The sequence below is a fragment of the Oculina patagonica genome, chromosome 6 (assembly GCF_052425735.1).
Source record: "Oculina patagonica isolate OP01 chromosome 6, crgOcupat, whole genome shotgun sequence".
Lineage (NCBI taxonomy): Eukaryota > Metazoa > Cnidaria > Anthozoa > Scleractinia > Oculinidae > Oculina > Oculina patagonica.
This window is the reverse complement of record NC_135763.1, coordinates 24575700-24597160: the sequence shown is the minus strand read 5'-3', so window position 1 is coordinate 24597160 and position 21461 is coordinate 24575700. Positions and strand designations below refer to the sequence as shown.

At 36.6% G+C, this 21461-nt stretch overlaps 2 protein-coding genes and 1 pseudogene across 3 annotated transcripts; 2 read left to right on the top strand and 1 right to left on the bottom strand.

Moving 5' to 3' along the window:
• Positions 1–19: 19 nt before the first annotated feature.
• LOC144656786 (RNA polymerase II subunit A C-terminal domain phosphatase SSU72-like) lies at positions 20–11996 on the top strand. The gene is made up of 5 exons (XM_078517026.1): positions 20–162; positions 300–443; positions 8683–8822; positions 9577–9695; positions 10430–11996. Exons 1-5 carry the CDS (start codon positions 65–67, stop codon positions 10529–10531), a joined length of 603 nt encoding a protein of 200 aa, XP_078373152.1. The 5' UTR covers positions 20–64; the 3' UTR covers positions 10532–11996.
• A 3153-nt stretch (positions 11997–15149) lies between these two features.
• On the top strand, positions 15150–17402 carry LOC144656784 (BTB/POZ domain-containing protein 6 pseudogene; annotated as a pseudogene). The gene is made up of 2 exons (XR_013571389.1): positions 15150–17030; positions 17072–17402. The product of XR_013571389.1 is annotated as a BTB/POZ domain-containing protein 6 pseudogene (transcript).
• Positions 17403–19980: 2578 nt separating this feature from the next.
• LOC144655921 (BTB/POZ domain-containing protein 6-like) lies at positions 19981–21449 on the bottom strand. The gene has a single exon (XM_078516107.1). The coding sequence runs from the start codon at positions 21358–21360 to the stop codon at positions 20017–20019; it is 1344 nt and encodes a 447-aa protein (XP_078372233.1). The 5' UTR covers positions 21361–21449; the 3' UTR covers positions 19981–20016.
• Positions 21450–21461: the final 12 nt, after the last annotated feature.

Sequence of the window (21461 nt, the reverse complement as noted above, 5' to 3'; positions counted from 1 at the left end):
TAATACAGTAATTCCCTTAATAGTTATCCCAGTTTTCCATATTTTGTCTATTTGATTCCCATTAATGCCTCTGAACCTGAAAAATATGGTTCTAAAGTTGAGAATCGCCGTCGTTTGCTCCAGCAACCAAAACCGCAGTATGGAAGCACATAACTTCCTAAGGTAAAGAGTTTACATCCAGAAAAACGTCTGAAGGGACGATATTTTATCTTAATGTGATGAACAACGAAATAGCTTCGTTTTTTAAGGGAAGAAAGAAGATTACAGTAGGAATATTGTTTCGTTTCTTTTGTTTTCAGCAAGCGCGGTTTCAACGTCAAATCGTTTGGTTCCGGAGTTCAAGTGAAGTTGCCTGGCCCAGCACCGGATCGCCCAAACACTTATTCATTTGAAACAACCTACGATGAAATGTACCGAGATTTACTGAAAAAAGACGCTCAACTGTATCCAGTCGATTTTCGCAGTTTAAGCGTTATTGCTATTCAAGAGTAGCAAACAGGCGGTAATCTGGTAAAAGAAAATTTGATCAGATTCTATTTTCATACCATCACGTACGACACACTAAAACATCCCCTTTGATCTATCATTTTCTATTATAGAAAATAGGGAATTGGAAAGGACGGGTAAATTCCATTTAGCCTTGTGATAGCTTAGGTTGGTTGGTTTTTGTCTTTCTAGGTAACAATATGGTTAAATGTTTGACGTAAGTAAATTGGGTTGAAAAACGCAAACGACGTCAATGCGTTGTTTGGCATCGGAGGAATTTGAATATTATTTCTTTGCAGCATTCCACTAAGAAGTTGACCAGAATGGCCCCACTCAAAGTGTAAAGCCTGTGTGACCGGTTCAAGAATGAAATGAACTTTATGAAGTTCTTATTGTTTTTGTGAAAGTAATTAAAAATTTATGTGATCAAGGGGCACAGTGCTTTACATAGTTGAGGCAGACTTCGACAGTGTTAGACGGGAGTGAAAGAAGAAACGGATCTGATTGTGGCAAAGGTAAAACCATGTTTCCTGAGACACATTTTAGTGTGAAATTTTGCTTGCAAAAAGCATTTGTGTTAATAAATCTTCAGTATGGATCACTGTGTTCCTAGTGAAATAACCTGCTGAATCATCAACCCTCACCAGTTCCTTCTCCAATCTCACCTATTTCCCTCCAGCTTGGCTCAATTCTCCTGATCCTAATGCTTGCACCTTTTTTAACGTCAATATTTCAAAGCCAGTGCAAACCTCACCTGTGTTAGACTTGCAATATTGTGAAAAATACTGCGAGCGATTGTAAAGTACAAATTACTTCACAATTTTTGGGGGGTAAAGCAAATGGGTCTTCCAAGATGGCAATATATTCCCAAAGAATTTGACATTATCTTCAGAAATGCTCAATGCCTATGTAGCAATTTTTCTGAAAATGCAAAGCATCTGTCATCACTTACCCCCTTCCCTGAAACAATTCAGATGCGAAAACCAGGCCTGCACCAAGCACTGCATGATTGCAACTCCAAACAAACTTTGATAAATGTTGGGGGTACCGAATGACCATTGAATCGTCATGATTTCATGTTCTGATTTCCCCTGATATGTGTTTTAAAAATGGCAATGCATGGCTTTTTGACAATCTGCGAAGCCCATTTCATAAAGAAACCATTTGCACAGCTCTGAAGAAGTCACTTGGTATTGTTGCCAAATTTGTTCATCCTAAATTTGGTTTGGAAATAAGCCAAAACCCAGTCAAATATGTTCCAAGCACAGCCAATGGTGACCACTAGTCCCAGCAACTGACTGCCCACGAGCAACACTTGAGAGGTACAGTTATGTAGACATAACAGTCTGTCAAAGTAAGGAGGAAAATGATGGAACTGTCAAAGTACCCCTGCTCTTCAACCATAATAAATAGGATGAGAAGATATTGTGTCCATTTATAGACTGATCGTTTACATTGTCAAAGTGCCAAAAAGAAGAAAATGGAGTAATTCTCAGAATCTTGTTTTGACTAACTGATGACATGGGTGGATAAACAAGTGTTACAAAACTTGCTATTGATAATGGACCGAATGTGACTTATGTTACATTTTCCGCTTGTTGTCCTTCAACCTGCCAGACGTTTGGAGATAAACACTTGTTCTGCCTAGGAGAAAGAGCATATTCAAGTGGATTGCAAAGAGCTTTGATTCACTTTGGAAAAGTACCAACTCTAAAGCAGCTGTTAACCACAATTTCTTTATTCATACCCTACAGATGCAGTGCAACATTTTCATACAAATCCTAAATTCTGGAAAAGGATTTTACATATACTATTCAAATCCACTGAAAAGCCCATTTGCCCCTTTCTTGAAATCCCTTTTGCATTTATATGCCCTGTTGAGAGTTGCAATTTCAACCAAAGTTGCATGGTACATTAATTATTGAAATTGCTAGGGAAGGTGGTCTGAATTAATTTTGGATATTGCTAATGTGGAGTTCTGGTTTAATTTGATAACTAATGTGGACTCAGACTCCACACTAAGATAATAGCCCAAATGAATTGGTCAAGTTCAGTTGAAAATGTGAGAATCCTCCGAAGGTGGGGACCAAAAGGGTAGCATGATTGATAAAAATTTTCTTAAAGAGTTCTGTAAACTGAATAAATTTTGGTGTCTCCAATTAAAAAAAAAAATCAGGAAAAGATAACATTTGTATTTCAAGTATTTTTTTTTTTTTTTATAATAATTTTTTTTGCCCCCGGGGAAATTTTTTTTTTTTTTTTTTTTTTTTTGGTTAAAATTTTTTTAAAAATATTTTTAAAAAATTTTTTTTTATTTTTTTTTTTTAGAAAGTATGGGATAATAAAAAAAAGTGTGTGGTGTAAATTTTTTTTTTTTTTTATTGTGGAATAAAATATTTTTTTTTTGGGGGGGCGGGGTTTTTTTTTTAAAAAAAAAAACATTCCAAAAAAAAAAAAAAGAAAAAAAAAAAAAAAATTTTTTTTTTAAAAAAAAAAAAAAATATATTTTTTTTTTTTTAAAAATTTTTAAAAAAAAAAATTTTTTTTTTAAAAACTCCCCCCCCCGCATTTTTTTAAAAAATTTTTAAAAAATCTCCAAATTTACCCCCGATATTTTTATAAAAAAGATTTTTATAAAAAAAAGAGTGTAGTTCTTGTTATTTGATCTACATATTCATAATTGGTCATTCAGTGAAAATTTCTGGATCTTTTGAAGGCAGGGGTCAATTTTGATTCTATTAGCAAAACTTCAACCAAAACATCTGCTTTCTAAGTGCAACCCCTATTGGATGATTAGTCAAAATATTACAAATTTTGGCAAACTGAAAAGATCAGACAGGAAGCAGATTTTTTTTCTGAAATGCCTTATCAAAGCAAATAGCTTGTAGAAAGTGTCAAAGTGAAAATGATCCCTCTATAATTAGAAGCCTGGGATTTCAACTTTGTTGTTTCTGGGAACAAAAATTTGAAATGTACAGGAAAGTATTGATGTAAAAAGTCGCTGCAATTCAATAGTTCATGAACCTTTCTCTTGATGTGATTCTGCAAATGGCCACTACATACAGTACTGATCACAGTACATTAAATTTTGTTGACGAAAGAAAATCTTCCTTTCCCACCTCCAAAAGAGTTCAAAAAATGTTTGAAAACTTTTCGTGGCCTTGGAAAAAATGAGATTGTTTGTGAAGCGCTTTTTATGGTAAATGTAGAAAGTATAAGAGTTTGGCAAATGACAATCTTTTGTGGCTCGTGGGTTATTTTGGAAGAAGAACAAACTGCATAGGATATTAATAACAAATCAAAATTAATTTTGTGGTGCACTGAGGACTTACTAACCTTGTTTCTCCAACTGTGCTGGGAAATTTTGGACTGTGGTAGTAGAAAAACATACTTTTTGGCCCCACCCTGCACCTAGTAATGCATCAGTCAATTCCAGAGGTGCCTGCCCCCCTCTCCCTCTGGGCAACCCCCAGGAATTAAGATTTTTTGAAACCAACACCACTACCAGGGCAAACAAGCTGTTCTTATGCCCCGGGGGTAGCAGCTCAAAAATGTTTATTATTCTTGTCTCCAGTCTTTCTTTTACCACAAGTTCATCCCATTCAGGCCAAATTAAGTACTAGCTATATACATCTTCTTTTAAATATCGCAAAAATTGGTCATTAACATTTATGTCCTATGTAGATGTATTATATAAGAAACTTATGGTATTAATCAATGAATTGGTCAAATAAGTAGAAGTGCCAATGCTGTAAGGTGAAAAAGAGCAAGATGGTCAAATGCCCCAGGGTAGCTGGGTGGAAGGCTTATGCCCGACACCCAGGATGGCCATTAGGCACAAAAGCCCCACTATTGCCCAGGAAAGGGGGGGGGGGGGATGGGCACTGCTTGAATTGACTGATGCATTAATTAATAAGAAGTTGATAGGTGGTAGCATGCAAAATTTGTCTTGAATGCAACTTTCTGAGTTTATTTTAATTCACCGATTGCTAAAGTTTGGTTGCCAGTGAAAAATTTTAGTCCCTGAATATTATTGAGCAAAAGCTTTCAATCCTTCTCAATTTTAGTCGCCAGACCAGTGACTTTGGTTCCAATTTAGTTGCCAGCTCCAAAATTTTAGTCGCCATGGTGACTAAAATGGTCTTAACTTGGAGGGTTGTGAATGTAAATTTCTGTTCATTCTGGGCTGCCTTCTTTTCACATCTCTGGAGAGAGCTTTGATGGAATTCTTTAATCTTAAAGCCCTGTAGCAATCTTGAAATGAGCATTTTAGGTCCAGACCTGAATTTTCATGTAGAGAGGGGGCTATTTGGAAAACTAGAAATTGAATGTTGTCATTTTTTGGTGAATTTTTGTTGCTTTGTGTGAAAGAAGAATTCCTTTACCAACAAAACAATATGAGCATTTTGTGGTAACAAGTGCATTTATCTCTAGATTTGCTTTTGTGGTTAGAAGGCAGCCCTAGTTGCTTGCAAATTTTTGCTTTCTTTGTTATGCCCAATGTTACCATGGTAACATATTTAGTAGAATGATTGTTATATAGCTGGATTTTTTTCTCAACCACACATGCTCTCATTGGCCACTTTGAGGTCACATGACATCTAACTATAGAACTAGTGTCCTGTCGATAGTCTGAGCTGGCAACACTGCAAAATCTATGATGTCAGAGGGTAACGGTGCACTATTGTTGACTGACAACTGCTTTTGCTAGTGATATTCTAATGTCTCAGTTGTAACCAGCTAATTTTGTTACCCTTGAATCTCGGACATTTGAACAAAATCAGGAGAGCATCAGGATATATGTTCTTTCAGGCATATGTTCTTTATGAATAACATGTTGAAGGGAACAAAATTAACCGTTTCCCTGGAGATCAGTCATTAAGTGTTAATGTTACCCATTTACTTTGTTGTTGTTGTTGTTGTTGTTTTTTTAAATGTTTATTTTATAATCAGACTGTTACTAAACTGACATTTTGTCAACTGCCAAAAGCTCTGTTCAGTTCCTTGAGGGGTTGTTTAAATTTCAAGGCAGTGTAGCACAGAGGGGGGGGGGGGGGGGGGCAGTGGGTCCTATTAGAAACTGCAAAACTGAACAAAAAATCATCAAAAACCGCAGTAAATTTTGACCAAAACTGAAAACTGCACACACAAAAAATTCAATTTTCCAAAACCCTTTCCTTAACCTATTGACACCTGAAGATTTTTTTAAAAAAAATGGTTTTTCTTATAAATTTTGACATTTCTGTTCAATTACAAGCTAAATCATACTACTCAAACTAGCATTTTTAAACAGGAAACAAAATGAGAAAAACTGAAAACCACGCCTAGTACCAAATCCGAAAAACCGATTGTATTTTTGCCGAAAACTGAAATCAAATGCCAATCGAAGGAAAACCCACAAACAGGGGCTTATAGTATAGTGGGCACAAAAGAAGGTTAATGTTTATAGGAGTTAACTGAAAATCCAAAACGGTGTAATATGAGAATAGGTTACTATTCCGTCTGATTTTCCCACACTGGGTAAAGAGAGAAGTGCTGGAGAGTAAATGGCTTTAGATAGACAAGTTCTTGAACCACTTATCATCCAATCTCAAGTCTGCCTGTATGGTCATCAACCAAGGAACCTTCCAATCAGACATGAAGGCCAAGTATTCATCATTGGATCTGTTCACTTCCCTTTGTCTTGGACAAATGCTGGTCTTGGTAATTGCTTAGTTGCAGTGCAGTCACTGAAGTTGTCATTTGCACTGCTATCCAAAAAGCTGGTCTGCAAGTCATCTGTTGGAATAAGAGAAGACTGGCCACTGTCATTCAAGTTAATGTTCGGAACTTATCTAACTGTTCTTGGCTTGGCTGCATATTGGTAGAGTTTTACAGGAACTGCACACTCGAAAGAACCCCTGCTTGACCCCACCCAGCACATGCAAATTCTGTTCTACACACTTTGTTGCAATTGTCATCCGTTTTCCTTGTGTACCTTATTGTTACTTATTTTTGCGGGACTTAATTTTTGCAATTTTCAAAATATCGACAAGTTAAAGACCCACAAAAAATATATTCATAACGTTTCTGATTTATTTTCAATTGTTTTAATGTATTTTTTGCCTAAATTCTTTCCATTCCATTTTCGCAAAATCAATTTCCTGCGAAAATACATTGTAACTAACAATATTGCTACTTGTGAATTTTAAATTACAAAAACTTTTTAAATTACTAAAGCAAATAACTGGCAGTACAGTCTGATTATAGTTTATCATAGTAACCATTGTAATCCAAGGCATTCTTTTTTTGCCTTAGGCTGTTTAGTTAAAAAATTGTTGAAAATTTAGACTAAATTACTGTGAGCTGCAACTTCTTAGGTGAAGTCTTGGTCTTGTTTTTGAAAAAAAAAATTAACTATGGTATCCATTTTGCACATTTACTCCTATCGGCTGAAATTTTTTAAAATAATGCCCTCTCTTCTTTTTTATTGCAAGCATCCCCTGCATTTTAAGACAAAGGTGTTAACTTATCTGTTATTTTTTGGTGTAAAAAAAAAATTTATTGCCAAAAAAAAAAAAAAAAAAAAAAAAAAAATGTGAGGGGGGGAAAGGGCGACGGAATTGTTTTTGTTTTTTTCCCTATTGGGCGGGAAAAGGGGGGGGAAATTTTAAAACAAAAAATAAACGTAGTGAAAGAAAAAAAAAAAAAAGAAAAATAATTTCGACACTCAAGTGAAAACCGCTCTAATCACTTGACTTTATTCTATTAAGTAGAAGGTGTTTTACAACAAAAAAAGTAATTCGGGGAACTAAGCATTGTTTCATGATCAGGGAATGCCCATTTCTAGCTGTTTTAAGGTATCGCTGAAGTTTCAGCATGTACATGTCTTGTAGCCTAGCAACAGTTTTATGATGAAATCTGCTTACTTGGTCAAGTTTTAAAGATGACAGGTTATTATTTCATTTTATAATAAAAATTTGGGTTTGTATCTGATCTAAAATCGGTTTAAAAAGGTGGTAAAGAACGTATAAAACTGAATGTTTTGGTAACTCTCTGTTACCTTCATCAGAGTTAAAATTGGTCCAGTTTTAAAGATAACAAGATATTTATTTTATTTTGCTTGGCTACAGTTTTCTAATGAAAACTGCTGACTTGGTCAATTTTTGAAGACAGGATTTCACCCGAAAAAGGTGCTTATTCCCTCAGCTCTGACAGTTCCACTTCCACTAACAGTTACCATAAGCAACCAGTTTTTGTTAACACTGCACATCAATCCATACGCTTTGTTAACTGGGCCTTGCATGCATGGGCAATATCAGTTTATAAAAGTCTTTTTTTTTGGTCTGTTGTTGGTGACTAGATCCACACCCCCTTTGGCATTTTTCACTGTGCTGTGCTGTGCCTTTCATGCAAAAACCAGTTATGCTTAGTAGTCAAGGTTCCAGTCCCAGTTCTAAGCTCTGGGGGCTTCCTGTCTTATCTAAGCCCCTGGGTTTTGTATTTCGCATATTTGCCCTTCAATGACAGGGTTGAACAATTTTGGTAATCTTTCCATTGATAAGAACTTCATGGTAAAATATGGTGCTGAGGGAGTGGGAAGCAAGATAAATGTGATGTGAAAGTGATGACAGCTTTTTGCTTTTAGAATGACATGAATAAATTTCTTAATGATATTATCATTGTTCTATCATAAATCAACCATTAATTTTAAGTGATTTTTACATTTGCCAGTATCTACAGTGTGCACATCACCCTCTTCTGCCATTTGTATTAATCAATGCACCTGAGATGCTGTAACAGGGCTGGGGAGATGGTGGGGACAACTATTCTTTACCCTTAACAGTGGCAGATCCAGACCTTGAAACTAAGCGGGGGGGGGGGGGGACTTTTTTTTCTGTGTGTACACCAAAAAAAATTAGCAATGAAGTCATTTAGGGTCCCAGGCCCCTCCCTAGATCCGCCCCTCCTTAAATCTTAAAGAAATGTTTTGACAGCGACAGTACATATAGAATGCAACCCACTCACAAATTATTTTGTTTGCTTACATAGGCTGGGTAAATAATGCTTAAACCCATTCAAATTATTAAGACTAGTTTATTTCAGTCATATGATTAAAATTGGATAATTATATGTAGGTTTGTGTGATACACTATAGTTATAACATCTTATTAATGAAACAATCCATGAAACAATCCTTGACTCAAAGCCTATTAGATACAAACAAAATGGAATCCTTCACATGCTGGATAGGAACAGGAGAATAAAACCCCATCCCGAGAGATTTCAAGAAACAGAAGAAGAGTTTGATCTTGTCGTCACAGCTGAGGAGAGGGTATACGACCAGGTTATTGAGTGTGAGTATAAATTCTTTGGTTTTCTTTTAATTGTTTAAACAAACCAGGAAATTTCTGTTGAAACCTAAAAATTATAATAATTTTCAACAAGTCAAATACAGTAAAGGAAGGAAAGAACTTGATGTGCCCAAAGTTGAATTATTGAGTTCCATAAGCATTTAAGAATTGTTAAAAACTTGTGAAAAGTGCGTAAAGAAGTCCAAGGGGCATTCAGCAACTCAATATTGCAGGAGGAGCAAGTTTAATAATAACCTTTTCTTTTATAACAGAGGCCCTGCCATGGGGATTCATGTCGCTTGTCTTAATTTATAAATTTCCCGTGTCGCTTTTTTATTGCACTTCACGTAAAATTAAAGGAAAATTGCTTGTCGTTGTCAGAATTTAAGTTTTTCCAAAAGGGTTGTCCTTTGCCACGATTTTATTTTATGTTCTGTTGCTACTTTTTGGCCACGAGGCTTGTCGGAAGTTACCCTGGCAGGGCCTCATAACATGCTCAAGAATTTGTGTATGCTTAAACTGGTGCTGTAAGCTGCATGCATGAATGGCTATTACTTGGTAAAGCATGTGCATGACCTAGAGTGCATGTGATTTATTGAAATTTTGTGAGGTCAAACTGACCAATCAAAGGTCACTTTGCCTATGCAGTTATTTGTAGATTGAGTTCTTGTGATTTGATAACAGAGGTAGGGTCACAAACTTTGCCACTAAGTACTGCAGTATTCTGAGTGACATTAATTTGTTTTTTTTTAATCAGATCTTGAATCAAGAGGTGCCCAGAGCTACTCACCAGTTCATGTTATAAACCTGGATATTCAGGATAACCATGAAGAAGCAACGTTAGGGGCCTTTCTTATATGCGAGATGTGCCAAGCTGTAAGTACTTATAATTATTTATGCCCTGAACCCTCTTTTGACTAGCTTTCTTCACAAAAGTGTGTCTGACTGCTGACAGTTAGAAGAGTTGTCGCTATTTTTCTCAATGATTTGTGTTAATCAAAGACCCCCAAAAAAGTTTTAGCATGGGGAGTCATTAAAAAAATGTTTTTCAAAAAAAAAAAAACCCCCCCCCCAGATCTGCCACTGTATGGCACCCATTGAAAAGCATTCCCTGGAAAAAGTAGAATACCTTTAAATTAAAGCTTTGCAGGCATTATAGGGGAAGACAGAACGTGATGGTGCTCCTGAAATGCTCACAGCAAAGAATACCACTGATTTTGGTTTCTCTTGAATCATAATTAAGTATTTTAGTCTTAATATGTCATAGTTTTTCATTAATTTATCTAAAACGTTTAAGATTGAATCATCTTGACACAGATAGAATTTGTTGGTACTTATACAGACAGTCTTATTTTGTCACTTAATAATTTATTGGGTTCAAAGGTCAAAAATGTTTTTGTTTGGTTTCTCTTTTTTTTTTCCCTCCTCCCCCCTTTTTTAGCACGCCAAAAGACCCCCCCAAAGTTTCGCATTTACCATTCACAGCTATATTATATTAGATTTTGGTTGGAAAGTAAAAGCTTTCAGAAAACTTCTTTAAACAAACATGTTGCTTATGTTTATACAATGTTTACTTTTAGCTGATCTAAATGTATTGGTTTTCCTTTTAGATTGAAAGCCTGGACGACTTAGAAAATGAAATTGATGAAGTACTTCCCAAACTAGAAAAGAAATGGACAAGAAATCTTCTGCATACAGTAGCCTTCTACTAAATATTAAATATTTGTACAAATAGATATATTTTAATTCACCATAAGTGTAAATAGCTATTTACAATTTTGTGATATACTGGTTATTCCAAGATATCTCATGTTGAAAGTGCAAAATAGGCTTGCTTACTTATCCTGTTTTGTTGTAATTTTGACCCTGTGATAGGAATTGGAATAAATTTATTAATTACAGCCAAAAGATGAAATTATGGGGAAAATGTGGAAATTTTCTAAAAAGGAGTTTGGCATTAAAGGGTTAAAAGTAACAGAATAGGCCTTAACATTAGAAAAAATACAATTAGAAGAAAATTAATGTAGATAAATAATGTAAAGTGACTTGTGAAAGAACGATATAAGTAAGTTCAGTCCTCTTTCCCCAACTCTTCGCCCTTCACAGTATACCTTCAAAAATCATGGCAACAAGTGGGAATCTTTGATCATTGGGATATTGTCCATTTTCTCATTTAAGCAATTGTTAAGAGTTGTGATACCACTCGAAACAACACAAGTAAATTAAATTATTTTATTTATGCTATGAAAAAAATGTGTACTTAGGAGTGTGGAATGGTAAATGCTATTGTGGGACGGCGACACTGATATATTTTAGCATTAAAAAGACACCAAGACAATGGAAAGGCCCCATTGAGACCCCTGGATTTGGGCTAAAATTTTGCGAGACACACATTTCTTGAAGAACCATTCACCACCCCTTGTACTTGTATGTGCATGTTTCAACTTCAAAAACAGTCTAAAAACTTGTTTATTTTTTTCTTAAATTTAACACGTTTTGATTCTTGTTTGTACAAAAAAACCTATTGTGGTCATCAGCTAAAACATACAAAACAACAGCGGTGCCATAATCAGCCATAGTTAAAATGGTCTGCCATGACAAGTGTTTGATCTTCACGTAAAGTTAGATTTGTTACAGTAGTCTTATCTGAAAATTAGTTCTAGATAACGTTCCAAAAACCTTTCAACTCCAAATTCATTAACGAATTATGTCTATCGAGTAGGCTGAAAAACAACAAGAACTTCTGAAACTAATAATGATAGTATTTAGTATATATATGTCTTCCAAGTGGCGGTGTGTCTGCATTTATAAAGTACCCCAGGTCTTATAGTAATATACTTGAACCATTTTTTTTGGCAGGGGGGACCTGTACATGCATGTATGTTAAAGGAATTTTTTTTGGTATGACTTGTGTTTTTGCTGAACATTAATAAATTAATTATATAATTAATGTACCCCTAAATACTTTAAAATAATTATTTAAGGATCTAAATCCTTTACCCTTTAAGTGGTCTTTGTATTATTTTGTTGTACATGTGGTGAATATTCTTTTTGTACCTCTACAAGATAGTAGGGCCCAAAATGTGTTATGGCTTCATCAAAAGTTAAACTTGTAAATTAAGGCTTTGTGTGTAATATTTCGCTTGTAAAGATTTAAATTTGATTTGCTTTTTAACACTATTGAATCTTTAAATGAAATAAAAAATATTTTGTATAAAAATGGTTTTGTTTAGTGTTTTTGTTGTCTGCCTACTTGCTTTTCAATCTTCTTTAGGCTGCATTCATTATGTATGCTACAGGGGGGGGGGGGGGGCAGAGGATTTTTTTTTTCAGCGGCTCGTTTTTTTATATCCCCCCCAAGGTCCATACAAATTTTCATAATCCCCCCATGCAATCAGCCGAAAAATGAATACCCCCCCCCCTCCTCCCTCACAAGAAATATCAAAATAAATATCTGTATAATAGTACACTACCTTATTATAGGAATATAACGAAGTATTTTAACAACGCGAACAAAATTTACGCGTAATAAAATTAACGCAAATTCAAGAAAGGTTCTGGTTAAATCCTTATAGTAAAAAAGTTAACATCAATAAAATTAATGCGAATTTTTGAAATTCGCGTTAATAACATGCATTGTTAATTTCCTATAATAAGGTTTATATGTTTGAGATTTCAAGAGACATGTTTAATAACAACATCGAGAGAGTTTTGACAGTTTATGTCATACCTATGCCAGCCAATCTAAGTAGCACAAATTAGGTATAGATAGCCTGGCAGCTCGTGTACGAGTACTACCAGGAGTATTGACTGTCACTCTCGTCGACAAAAGCAACAACCTCATCATCATCATCACTCTCACTATCACACTCATCCACGGATTCATCTCCGCTGTTGCCATCCTCTTCACCCTAATTTTCCGGCGTTCAGCATCATTCCTCTCAAGTGCGACATGTGCCATTATTCTCCTTATCTTATAATTTTTCTTCCCAAGGAGAGAAAATTTATGATGGTCTCAATATTTGTTAAGTTCTTCGACGTGTAGCTTGTTCATATTTTCAAACGTGGACGTGATAGTTTTCCAGTCATATTGTTCATATCCTTTCATTGAACATTTAAGTGCACATTTGTTGTTCAATTTCATAAAACTGTGCACTGAATTACATTGTTTTCTTTTGCATTCATTGATTCAATAAAGTTGCACTGCTTAGACTGAGGTTGCATTAAATGTTTCCATTTTTGATGTTTTACTTTCTATGCTGTATCGAAACATTACATCTACAGGCCAGGCACACTACTTGAAAACTTCAAATAGCTACTATAGTCTCTCAGAATAATAGAGGTACCCTTGTTGCTTACAATCATTGAAAGAAGCTGCTGTATTTATCTTTTTTTTCTTTCACTTTTTTAAAACTATTACAAAAGCTAGACAGAATCTTACAAAAAATAAGCATCCCCCCAGTAGATATTTAACAATTTTCATATCCCCCCTTTTTTTGCTCTAAAAATTTGAGAACCCCCCTAAAATCCTCTGCCCCCCCCCCCCCCCCCCCCCCCCCCTGTAGGATACATAATGAATGCAGCCTTAGCTCGTGGTTAGCGGGATGCTGACTGGTTAGGTCAGCTGGTAGAGCGCTGGACTGTTGTGCAGGACGTCTCGGTTTTGACGCCCAGACAGGACCAACACTCAGGGTCTTAAAATAACTGAGGAGAACAGTGCTGCATGCCTTTGCAATATGACATCTGCGAAAGGTTAGATGTTCTAGTTTTCTTGAATAAGGATGAAAAAAAAAAAGTTCCAACCCATTGTCCAAAAAAAATTATTTCTATGCTGGTGGAGCAAATTATTCAGCCCCACACTCCTCCTACCTGGGTAGGAAACAGATACTAGATCAAAGTGCCCCTTTCGCTATCTTTTGGAACCCCGTTAATACAGACACCAAGGGGACATGCCAAATTGTCCGTATTAACGGGGTGTCCGTATTAAACGGGGTTTCCGAAAAAACTCACTGATACATGTTTTATCGGCAACAAAACGTTATTTAATTGTACTGTAACTGTAACAAATGCAAACTGTGAACTCTAACTAAAATTTATAGTTTTTACAAAAAACCTACAATCTAGTGATACGCTCGAACTATTAATAAACTCAACAGTGGAATAATTTGAAAATGTCGAAACTTTACTATATACAAGAAATAATACGTATTTCAGCAACAACAGAACGTTTTCTATAAAGTTTCCTTTGTAAATAAAACTCTGACCCTAACCGTTCTCAAACTCTACAAACTCATTTGAAAGAGTCCGTAACTTTACTTTGCACGGAAGCTTTAAGCAAAGAAAGTGAAACTTTTAAATAGGAATAGCAGTCAGCCGGAAAACAGTACAAGGTTTAACTCTTCGAATTCTGTCATTTTTTGTCTAGGGTCCAGTGTCTTCAAGTTAGCAAATAATCGCGACAATGAAAATTGCCACAGATAAACAGTGTCCGTAAAGCGGGGTTTAAAATGTATAAGAGTTTGTTACTCGGGACACGGAAAAGTGTCCGTTGTCCGTATTAACGGGTGTCCATATTAAGCAGGTTAATTTAAGAGAAAATGTATGAGGTAATCGTCGGGACCAACGAAACTGTCCGTAATACCGGGGTGTCCGTATTAAGCGGGTGTCCGTAAAGCGGGGTTCCACTGTAGTTATTTTTAATACACTCAACAAAATTACTCTATTCTGATAGGATGAGAGCAGTAAAATTTATGCCATTAAAGTGAAAGAAAGTGGGGGGGGGGGGGGGGGGGGATAAATCCCAGCCCAGATTTTGCCCAAATCCCATTTACCAGTCCATTTGTTTTCCCAAATCCCATTCCCAGTTCCACTGCCTTTTGTTTGTGATTTCTGCAGTCCCAGTGACCCAAATCCCATTTTCCCATTGAAAATTTGCCCAAATCCCAGTTCCCATTTAGTCCCTTCAGGGCTTCAGTCCAGTAGTCCCTCATATCTCGTCAGTGTAAACATGACTATGCTATGTTACCTGAGATGAGAAAGAAATGCGGTAATCATCAGAACTCTTGTAAGAACACTTGTCATGAGGCTGGAAAATGCGAAAACATTCCAATTCCAAGAAAAAATAAAGTCAGTAAACAGAAACTGAGACAGTTTCCATCTACTTTTACTTTTTATCGCGCCAAATGAAGGGCTAACAGCTGGTACGCGAGGTACTGGAACTACTTCATCTCCAGACTCCGTTCCAAAACAGCATAGAACGCCTGACGGATTTCACTTTTACCCGCCTTTTGCAGTCAGTTGCCTAAATTTGCTGATGTGACTTTTGCCTTCTTTTACCTTGCAAAAGCCACGATGTCTTCTGTTCAGAGTGTTGTAGGGGAAAACTGGCAAGCTCTCCGCCCCACCATAAGGGAGAGAAGTGCATATCTTTTTAACAACGAACTTTTGAGCGATGTAAACTTTGTGGTTAACAAATCTTCAAGTGTCGACAGTAAAGATCAGTGCAGTGTGAAGAGAAGTAAGATGGTTATTCCAGCGCACAAATTTGTGTTGGCAATTGGCAGTCCCGTTTTTTTCGCCATGTTTTACGGTGAGTTGGCGGAGAAGAAAGATTCTATCAATGTTGTTGACTGTGAATACGAGAGTCTGCTCGAATTGTTCCGCTTTCTGTACAGCGATGAGGTAAAATTAAACCCAGATAATGTCATGAGCGTATTGTATTTAGCCAAGAAGTATCTTGTTCCTGCGCTTGTTGATAAGTGCATTGAATATCTGGGAGAGATCTTGGATGGCTCAAATGTTTTCAGCATGATGGAGTGTTCTCGAATTTTTGATGAGAAAAAGCTTATGGAACAGTGTTGGAGTGCGGTTGATAAATATGCTGAAGATGCAGTGAAATCGAGTAGTTTCCTTACAATTGAGAAGTCTGTGTTGGAAGCACTAGTTGAGAGAGATACACTGATGGTAAAAGAAATTGAATTGTTCAAGGCTGTTGACAAATGGGCAACGAAAAAATTTGAAGGTCAAGAATTAGTGGCTGATGGTACTGCAAAAAGAAGAATTCTTGGGGAACGCATTGTAAAGGCAATACGCTTCCCTGTAATGGAACAGAAGGAATTTGTATCAGTCGTCCTTGACAGTGATATTTTAACGTCAAAAGAGGTGTATGACGTGATGAAGCATTATAGTTCAGTGTTAACATCTCCGGTAGGATTTCCAGAGACTATTAGAGTTGGTAATGCTCATCGATGTTGCAGATTTAGCTCGGTGCAGAAGAGTGGATGGTTTTATGATTCTGATTTGCAAGATGGCTTAGTTTTCTCTGTTTCCAAATCCATCAAGTTGCATGGGATGTGCTTGTTTGGGAGCCAAAATAACAAATATTCAGTCAAGGTGACGATTTCCAGGCATTCATACCTGTGCAGTAGAGACACTGCCAATCCTGTCCCAGATCTTGCAAGTAAGACAGGAACATTTTCATCTGTTAGCGTCAAGGACAACTCTTTGTAGTATGATGGCTTTAATGTTTTGTTTGACAAGCCAGTTGTTATTTTAAAAGGCATTTCACATTGTGTGAGATCAGCAATATCTGGGCCGCCGTCTTGGTGTGGAGAAAAGGGTGCCTTATCCATTGAATGCTCAGGTGTAACCTTTAATTTTAAGGAAGCCTTGGAGGATAAAAATGGCACCAGTACTAAACTGGGACAATTTCCACAGTTTCTGTTTACGGTGATTTGATTCTACCACTTTGTTGACATTGGTCTTAGCAGTAAATCAGGTTTGGACTAGCAAGTTTGTGAAGTGACATTGATGAGATATGTTATGGATTTTTATCTTGCTTTAGGAGTTTGTGAATTCTTTGTTACTACTTGAAGATTTTTGATAGTATTTTGTGATTCCTTTTGGGAGCTGACATTAACTGTCTTTTAAAGCTAGTTTTACAGTTAGGTAATTTCTATTCTAGTTTTCGATATATTTTTGTAATTTTACACCCTCAATTTAGTAGAAGTTTCTAATCATGTTGTTTTCTTTTTTAGATCAGGTCTTTAAAAGTTTTTAAATGTTTGGCTCGTTATTTGTGAAGAAATGCTAAATAATTATACTTAATGACAGAGAAATTAAAGATACTTGAGGAGTGAGATGGTTATTAAATAACAATGTCCGGTCGTTTGGAAACAAGTCGAGGTCGATTGGAGACAAACTGAGACACATGTAAAGTCGATTGGAGACAAACTGAAATTGCTTCGGTATAGAAGTAAACTCGAGAAAAGATCAGTATATTAGTGTTTTATGAAATAAAATGGTTCTTAAGCTGATCTTTTTTTATGTGTGTGTGTGTGTGTGACTCCTTTTGGGAGCTGACAAAAAAAAAACGGCTTAAGAACCAATTTATTTCGTAAATGTCCAATTCCGATCGCAATACTGGTTCCATTTGAGTATTAGCGTTTTAGTTTGCAAATAAGCTAAAATTCGCAGAAGCAACTCGATCACAGCTATGGTAACTGAGGCAAAATAGGAAATACAGTGCCTAAGTATAGTTGGTGCGTTAAACTCTGGATTGAGAATTTCAAGCTGTTACCTAGGAACACATTTTCTCTTTATAGTCCCTTTCTTAATCTGTTCTCCCATTCCCATGGGGTTTGATGTTTGATCCAAAAACTCTATTTCTGATGCTGCTTGGTTATGCACTTGTGCATTAAAAAAAGTACAGTAAAACGCTGGTAACTCGAACTCTGAAAGGAAACGAAAAACAGTTTGAGTTATCAGGGTCGATTGAATAAGACTAAAAGGTGGGTTCAAAGCCAAGGGAAATGTAAGTTTGTTTGAGCTAGCAGGGTTGTTTGTGTTATTCGAGTTCAAGTTACTGGGGTTCTACTGATCAGACAATACATGCATTCAACCCAGGGGGGAGGGGTGCTTCCTACAGAAAGGCTCCACACAAAGGAGGTATCTTAATTATTCAGGCCTTAAGTGTAGAAAAAGGTAGGGAAAACTGTCATTGAGGTATTTAAAAGGGCCTTTCAAATTATCTTGAACATCACTGATTCATCTAAGGGCACGATTTTTTATCCACAATTCTGGAAGAAGAATGGTTGGTACATAATGCTAGGAATAATTCAGATTGCCTGCCTTAAAAAAATGCCTATGTAGTCAAGATGATATGTGCGCTCCTGGCAGAAGTAAACAAATGTGGTGGCAGACAAAAAGGCTGCCATTATTGCTACAATTTTTCCACTTAATAAAGAGGAGGAAGAAAGTATGGAGGCTGTAATGGATTTGCCGAATGTTCTGGCAGTGCTTTTCACAAAGAAGAAGGGACAGATTCCTCGAGTCACGGGCTGTGCCGTCCACCATCTTGGATTTTCATTCGTAACATTCTGTTCATTCTGCCCCTGGGAGCAGATGGCATAGAATGGCACTCGTTCCATTCCAGAATACTAATTTGAAATTGAAAATGCACGTATTTCACATTCTGGCCAATCTCATTCCAGAATTCCTTTGTGAATGGGGGTGGGGGGTTATTCAAGTGAAAAATAATATATTGAAAATATATGCATTTTCCCAACCTACTGTAGGAATTCTCCTTCCTTCTATGTAAGGTATATGAAATGGTTACCTTTTCTGTCAAAAATGGTATATAAAAGGGTAAGGGTTAAGACCTTGGGGCAGAGCCTCACCATAATTTTTTTTTTTGAGTACTCCCTCTGCCCTCCATCCCTGTAGTCAGGCATGCCACCAGTATAGAATTTTGCAGCTAAGATCCCAAACCCTCTTTGCAAGGGGAGGAAATGCAATTCTTTTTTACTACGGCTAAGGAGAGAGTGTACGTGACACTGCAGATTTGGAACCCTGCCAAGATTTTTTTTTGGAGGGGGGGGGGGAGAGTTGGGGTGGAGGGTCTTAATCGTCTTACACTGTACTTTGGCTTGCATACAGCTATTTCAATAAACGTTGTCGGGTTAAAGCTAAAAGGCAAGACTGCATGGCATTCTGGGTATTCACTACAAATTTGCATATAAGCTTCTTTAAATTTACAAATTTGCATAATTTCGCATGTGAAGAGTTCACGAGTTTGTTTTTCCTCTCAGTAGGCCTTTCTGCAGCTTAACTTTCACTGTCGCTAGGCTCTGAGTTTTGAAAATTCGTCTAAAATTCAGTGTGGCTAAAAGCACCCTCTTTCACATATTTGAAGAAAGAGAAAACGTGCAAATTCGCATTTGTCATGTCACTATATATTTTAATATTTAGCACATGCTTTGACGTGCTAATGCTCTCTTCTTCTACCCATACTGCCTTTCAGTCTTGTCTTTAAGCTTTGATCCAGACAACATTTACTGAAACAGCTGTATAGGAAGATCATTAAGAAGTACATTGTAAACCAACCTACGCAACACTGCAGTTCGATCTTCGTTGTTGTTTTACAATATTTGAGTAAGCAATTCAAACCCTTGCAAATAAAAGAAAATTCTGCATTTTGCAATAAACAAACATCGGTCCTGCCCATAAACTTGGTAACCCAACTAGCTGGAGTTTTAAAAAATTTCTGTTAGCAACTTTGTTGGAATAAAGATTATGGCAGGTTTATGGTAGGTCCAGGAATACAACCTACCAGGGAATGTTTGCAAATCCATTGACAGTCAAATTTACTATTATTTTTACCTGTCTTGCAAGCAATTAAAATGTAACTTAGTTCAAGAACTTCTCAAGTCATAAAACAAATTAATTTATTGAACAGGCAAGTTAGTAATGTCTTATCGGTATATGTAGTTCAAACTTTGACAAAAAAATCCTGTAACATTTATGATTTAAAGAGCAAACATATAACCTGTTTCTTTTTATCATTACATGATAGATTATACATCAAATAGCATCAAAATAATATTTTTCATTAGCATCTTTTTCAATTATTAGACATTTGTAATATGCAAATCTGTATTATGCTATCTGAATTATGTGTAATAATTTGATAATGTAAAATAACATTCTCTTATTTATAATAAACTCTGGGCAACCATATAACTTTCAATCTGCTTAATAAGTTTTTAGGACAGATTACTTGCACAAGTCATGTAACTTAAAGAAATACCATAAACTAAACAATAATCCTCAATTCTTTGACCAAGTGCAGGGAGTTTTTTTTTTTTTGGCGGGGGGGGGGGGGAAACATTGAACTTTAGCTTTTGTTTAGTTAAGCTTCTTATTCTAAGCTGAATACAAAGTGAGGGAACTGTCCTTCTTTAATGTTAGTTTTCAAATTCTTCTTGTGGTTTTTGAAGCGAAATTTCACACCAGGACACTGAATGGAAACCACACCACTCTTTCCGTGCCAAATGATTGGTCCAGACATGGCTGCTTTCACATAATAGAAGACACCTTTCTTAAGAAGCACTGGGCTGTCAAATATTACGTCAAAGCCATAAAAATTACCCGACTGATTCTTTAATGCCATTGGCACAGAAGAATATTTTCCTGTTTTGGTAGCCATTATCGAACCATTAGTGGAATCTCTCACTGTCACCGTCACTTGGTATTTTCGATTTTGACTTCCAAACATGCCAACTCCATGCAGGACAATGTTCCTGTCGACCCCAAGGAAAAGGCAGTCCCGCTTGTACGAGCAATAGGGAATGTTCCCAGTTTCCAGCACTACAGATTTGAATCGACAACACTGCTGACGCAGGCCACTCCTTTTAGCTTCTACGAATTCCAGTGGTGCAGTTAAAACTGAGTTGTAATACTCCACCATAGTAGAAGCTTCTTTTGGTGTTAATATTTTACGATTAAGGACAGTGTCGTCAAAGTCATCCCGTGTCATGATTGGAAAACGTATTGCTTTCACAATCTTGTCTCCGAGGACTGACCTTTTTGTTGTGCCATCCGCTGTCATTCCCAATCGCTGGCATTCCTTTGCTGCCCAGCTATCGACCGCTTTAAACAAGTCCACTTCTTTAATGTTTAACGAATTCCTCTCCACAAGTTCCTCAAGCAAAGATCTCCCAACTGTTTCGAATCCTTCCGTTTTCACAGCTTCTTCAGCATGTTTATCGATCAGCTCCCAGCACTGCTTCGCAAGACTTCCTTCTCCATATTTTTTAGCGTGAGTCACCACGCAAAACGCATTAGAAACATTCACGATATTTTCCAGATATTCAGTGCATCTATCAACAAGCGAAGGTACGATGTATTTCTCAGCCAAGTACAGCACTTGCATCACGTTTTCTTCGTTTAATTTCACTTCATCGCAGTACATAAAGCGAAATAGTTCTAGCAGACTTCCGTACTCACAGTCAGGGAGAACAATAGAGTTTGACTTCTCCGCAAGCTCGCCATAGAACATGGCAAAAAATACAGGACTGCTTATCGCCAGCACGAACTTGTGAGCTGGAATCGCCTTCTTGCATCTCTTGTTTTCACTCTCGTCTATTAATTGCACTGGAACAACAAAGCTTACATCGCTCAGTAGCTCATTGTTAAACATAAACTTGCTTCTTGCTCTTATGGTTGGTCTTGTTGTCTGCCACGTTTCTTTGTTAGAGGACATTTTAAAGAAAGAATCGCCTTGAAACTCGAAAAATAAAATGTAACATGAACTGTTTTTTGCAAAATGGCGGGAAGTCGACGAAGCGCAATAAAAATTCGCCA

What these genes read in the sequence shown, in the direction of transcription:
- LOC144656786 (XM_078517026.1), top strand. Translation starts at nt 65, where the DNA reads ATGCCTCTGAACCTGAAAAATATGGTTCTAAAGTTGAGAATCGCCGTC. An exon ending in ATACGACCAGGTTATTGAGT is followed by an intron (nt 8,823 to 9,576) that starts GTGAGTATAAAT and finishes TTTTTTAATCAG; the next exon opens with ATCTTGAATCAAGAGGTGCC. An exon ending in TATGCGAGATGTGCCAAGCT is followed by an intron (nt 9,696 to 10,429) that starts GTAAGTACTTAT and finishes TTTTCCTTTTAG; the next exon opens with ATTGAAAGCCTGGACGACTT.
- LOC144655921 (XM_078516107.1), bottom strand. Translation starts at nt 21,360, where the DNA reads ATGTCCTCTAACAAAGAAACGTGGCAGACAACAAGACCAACCATAAGA.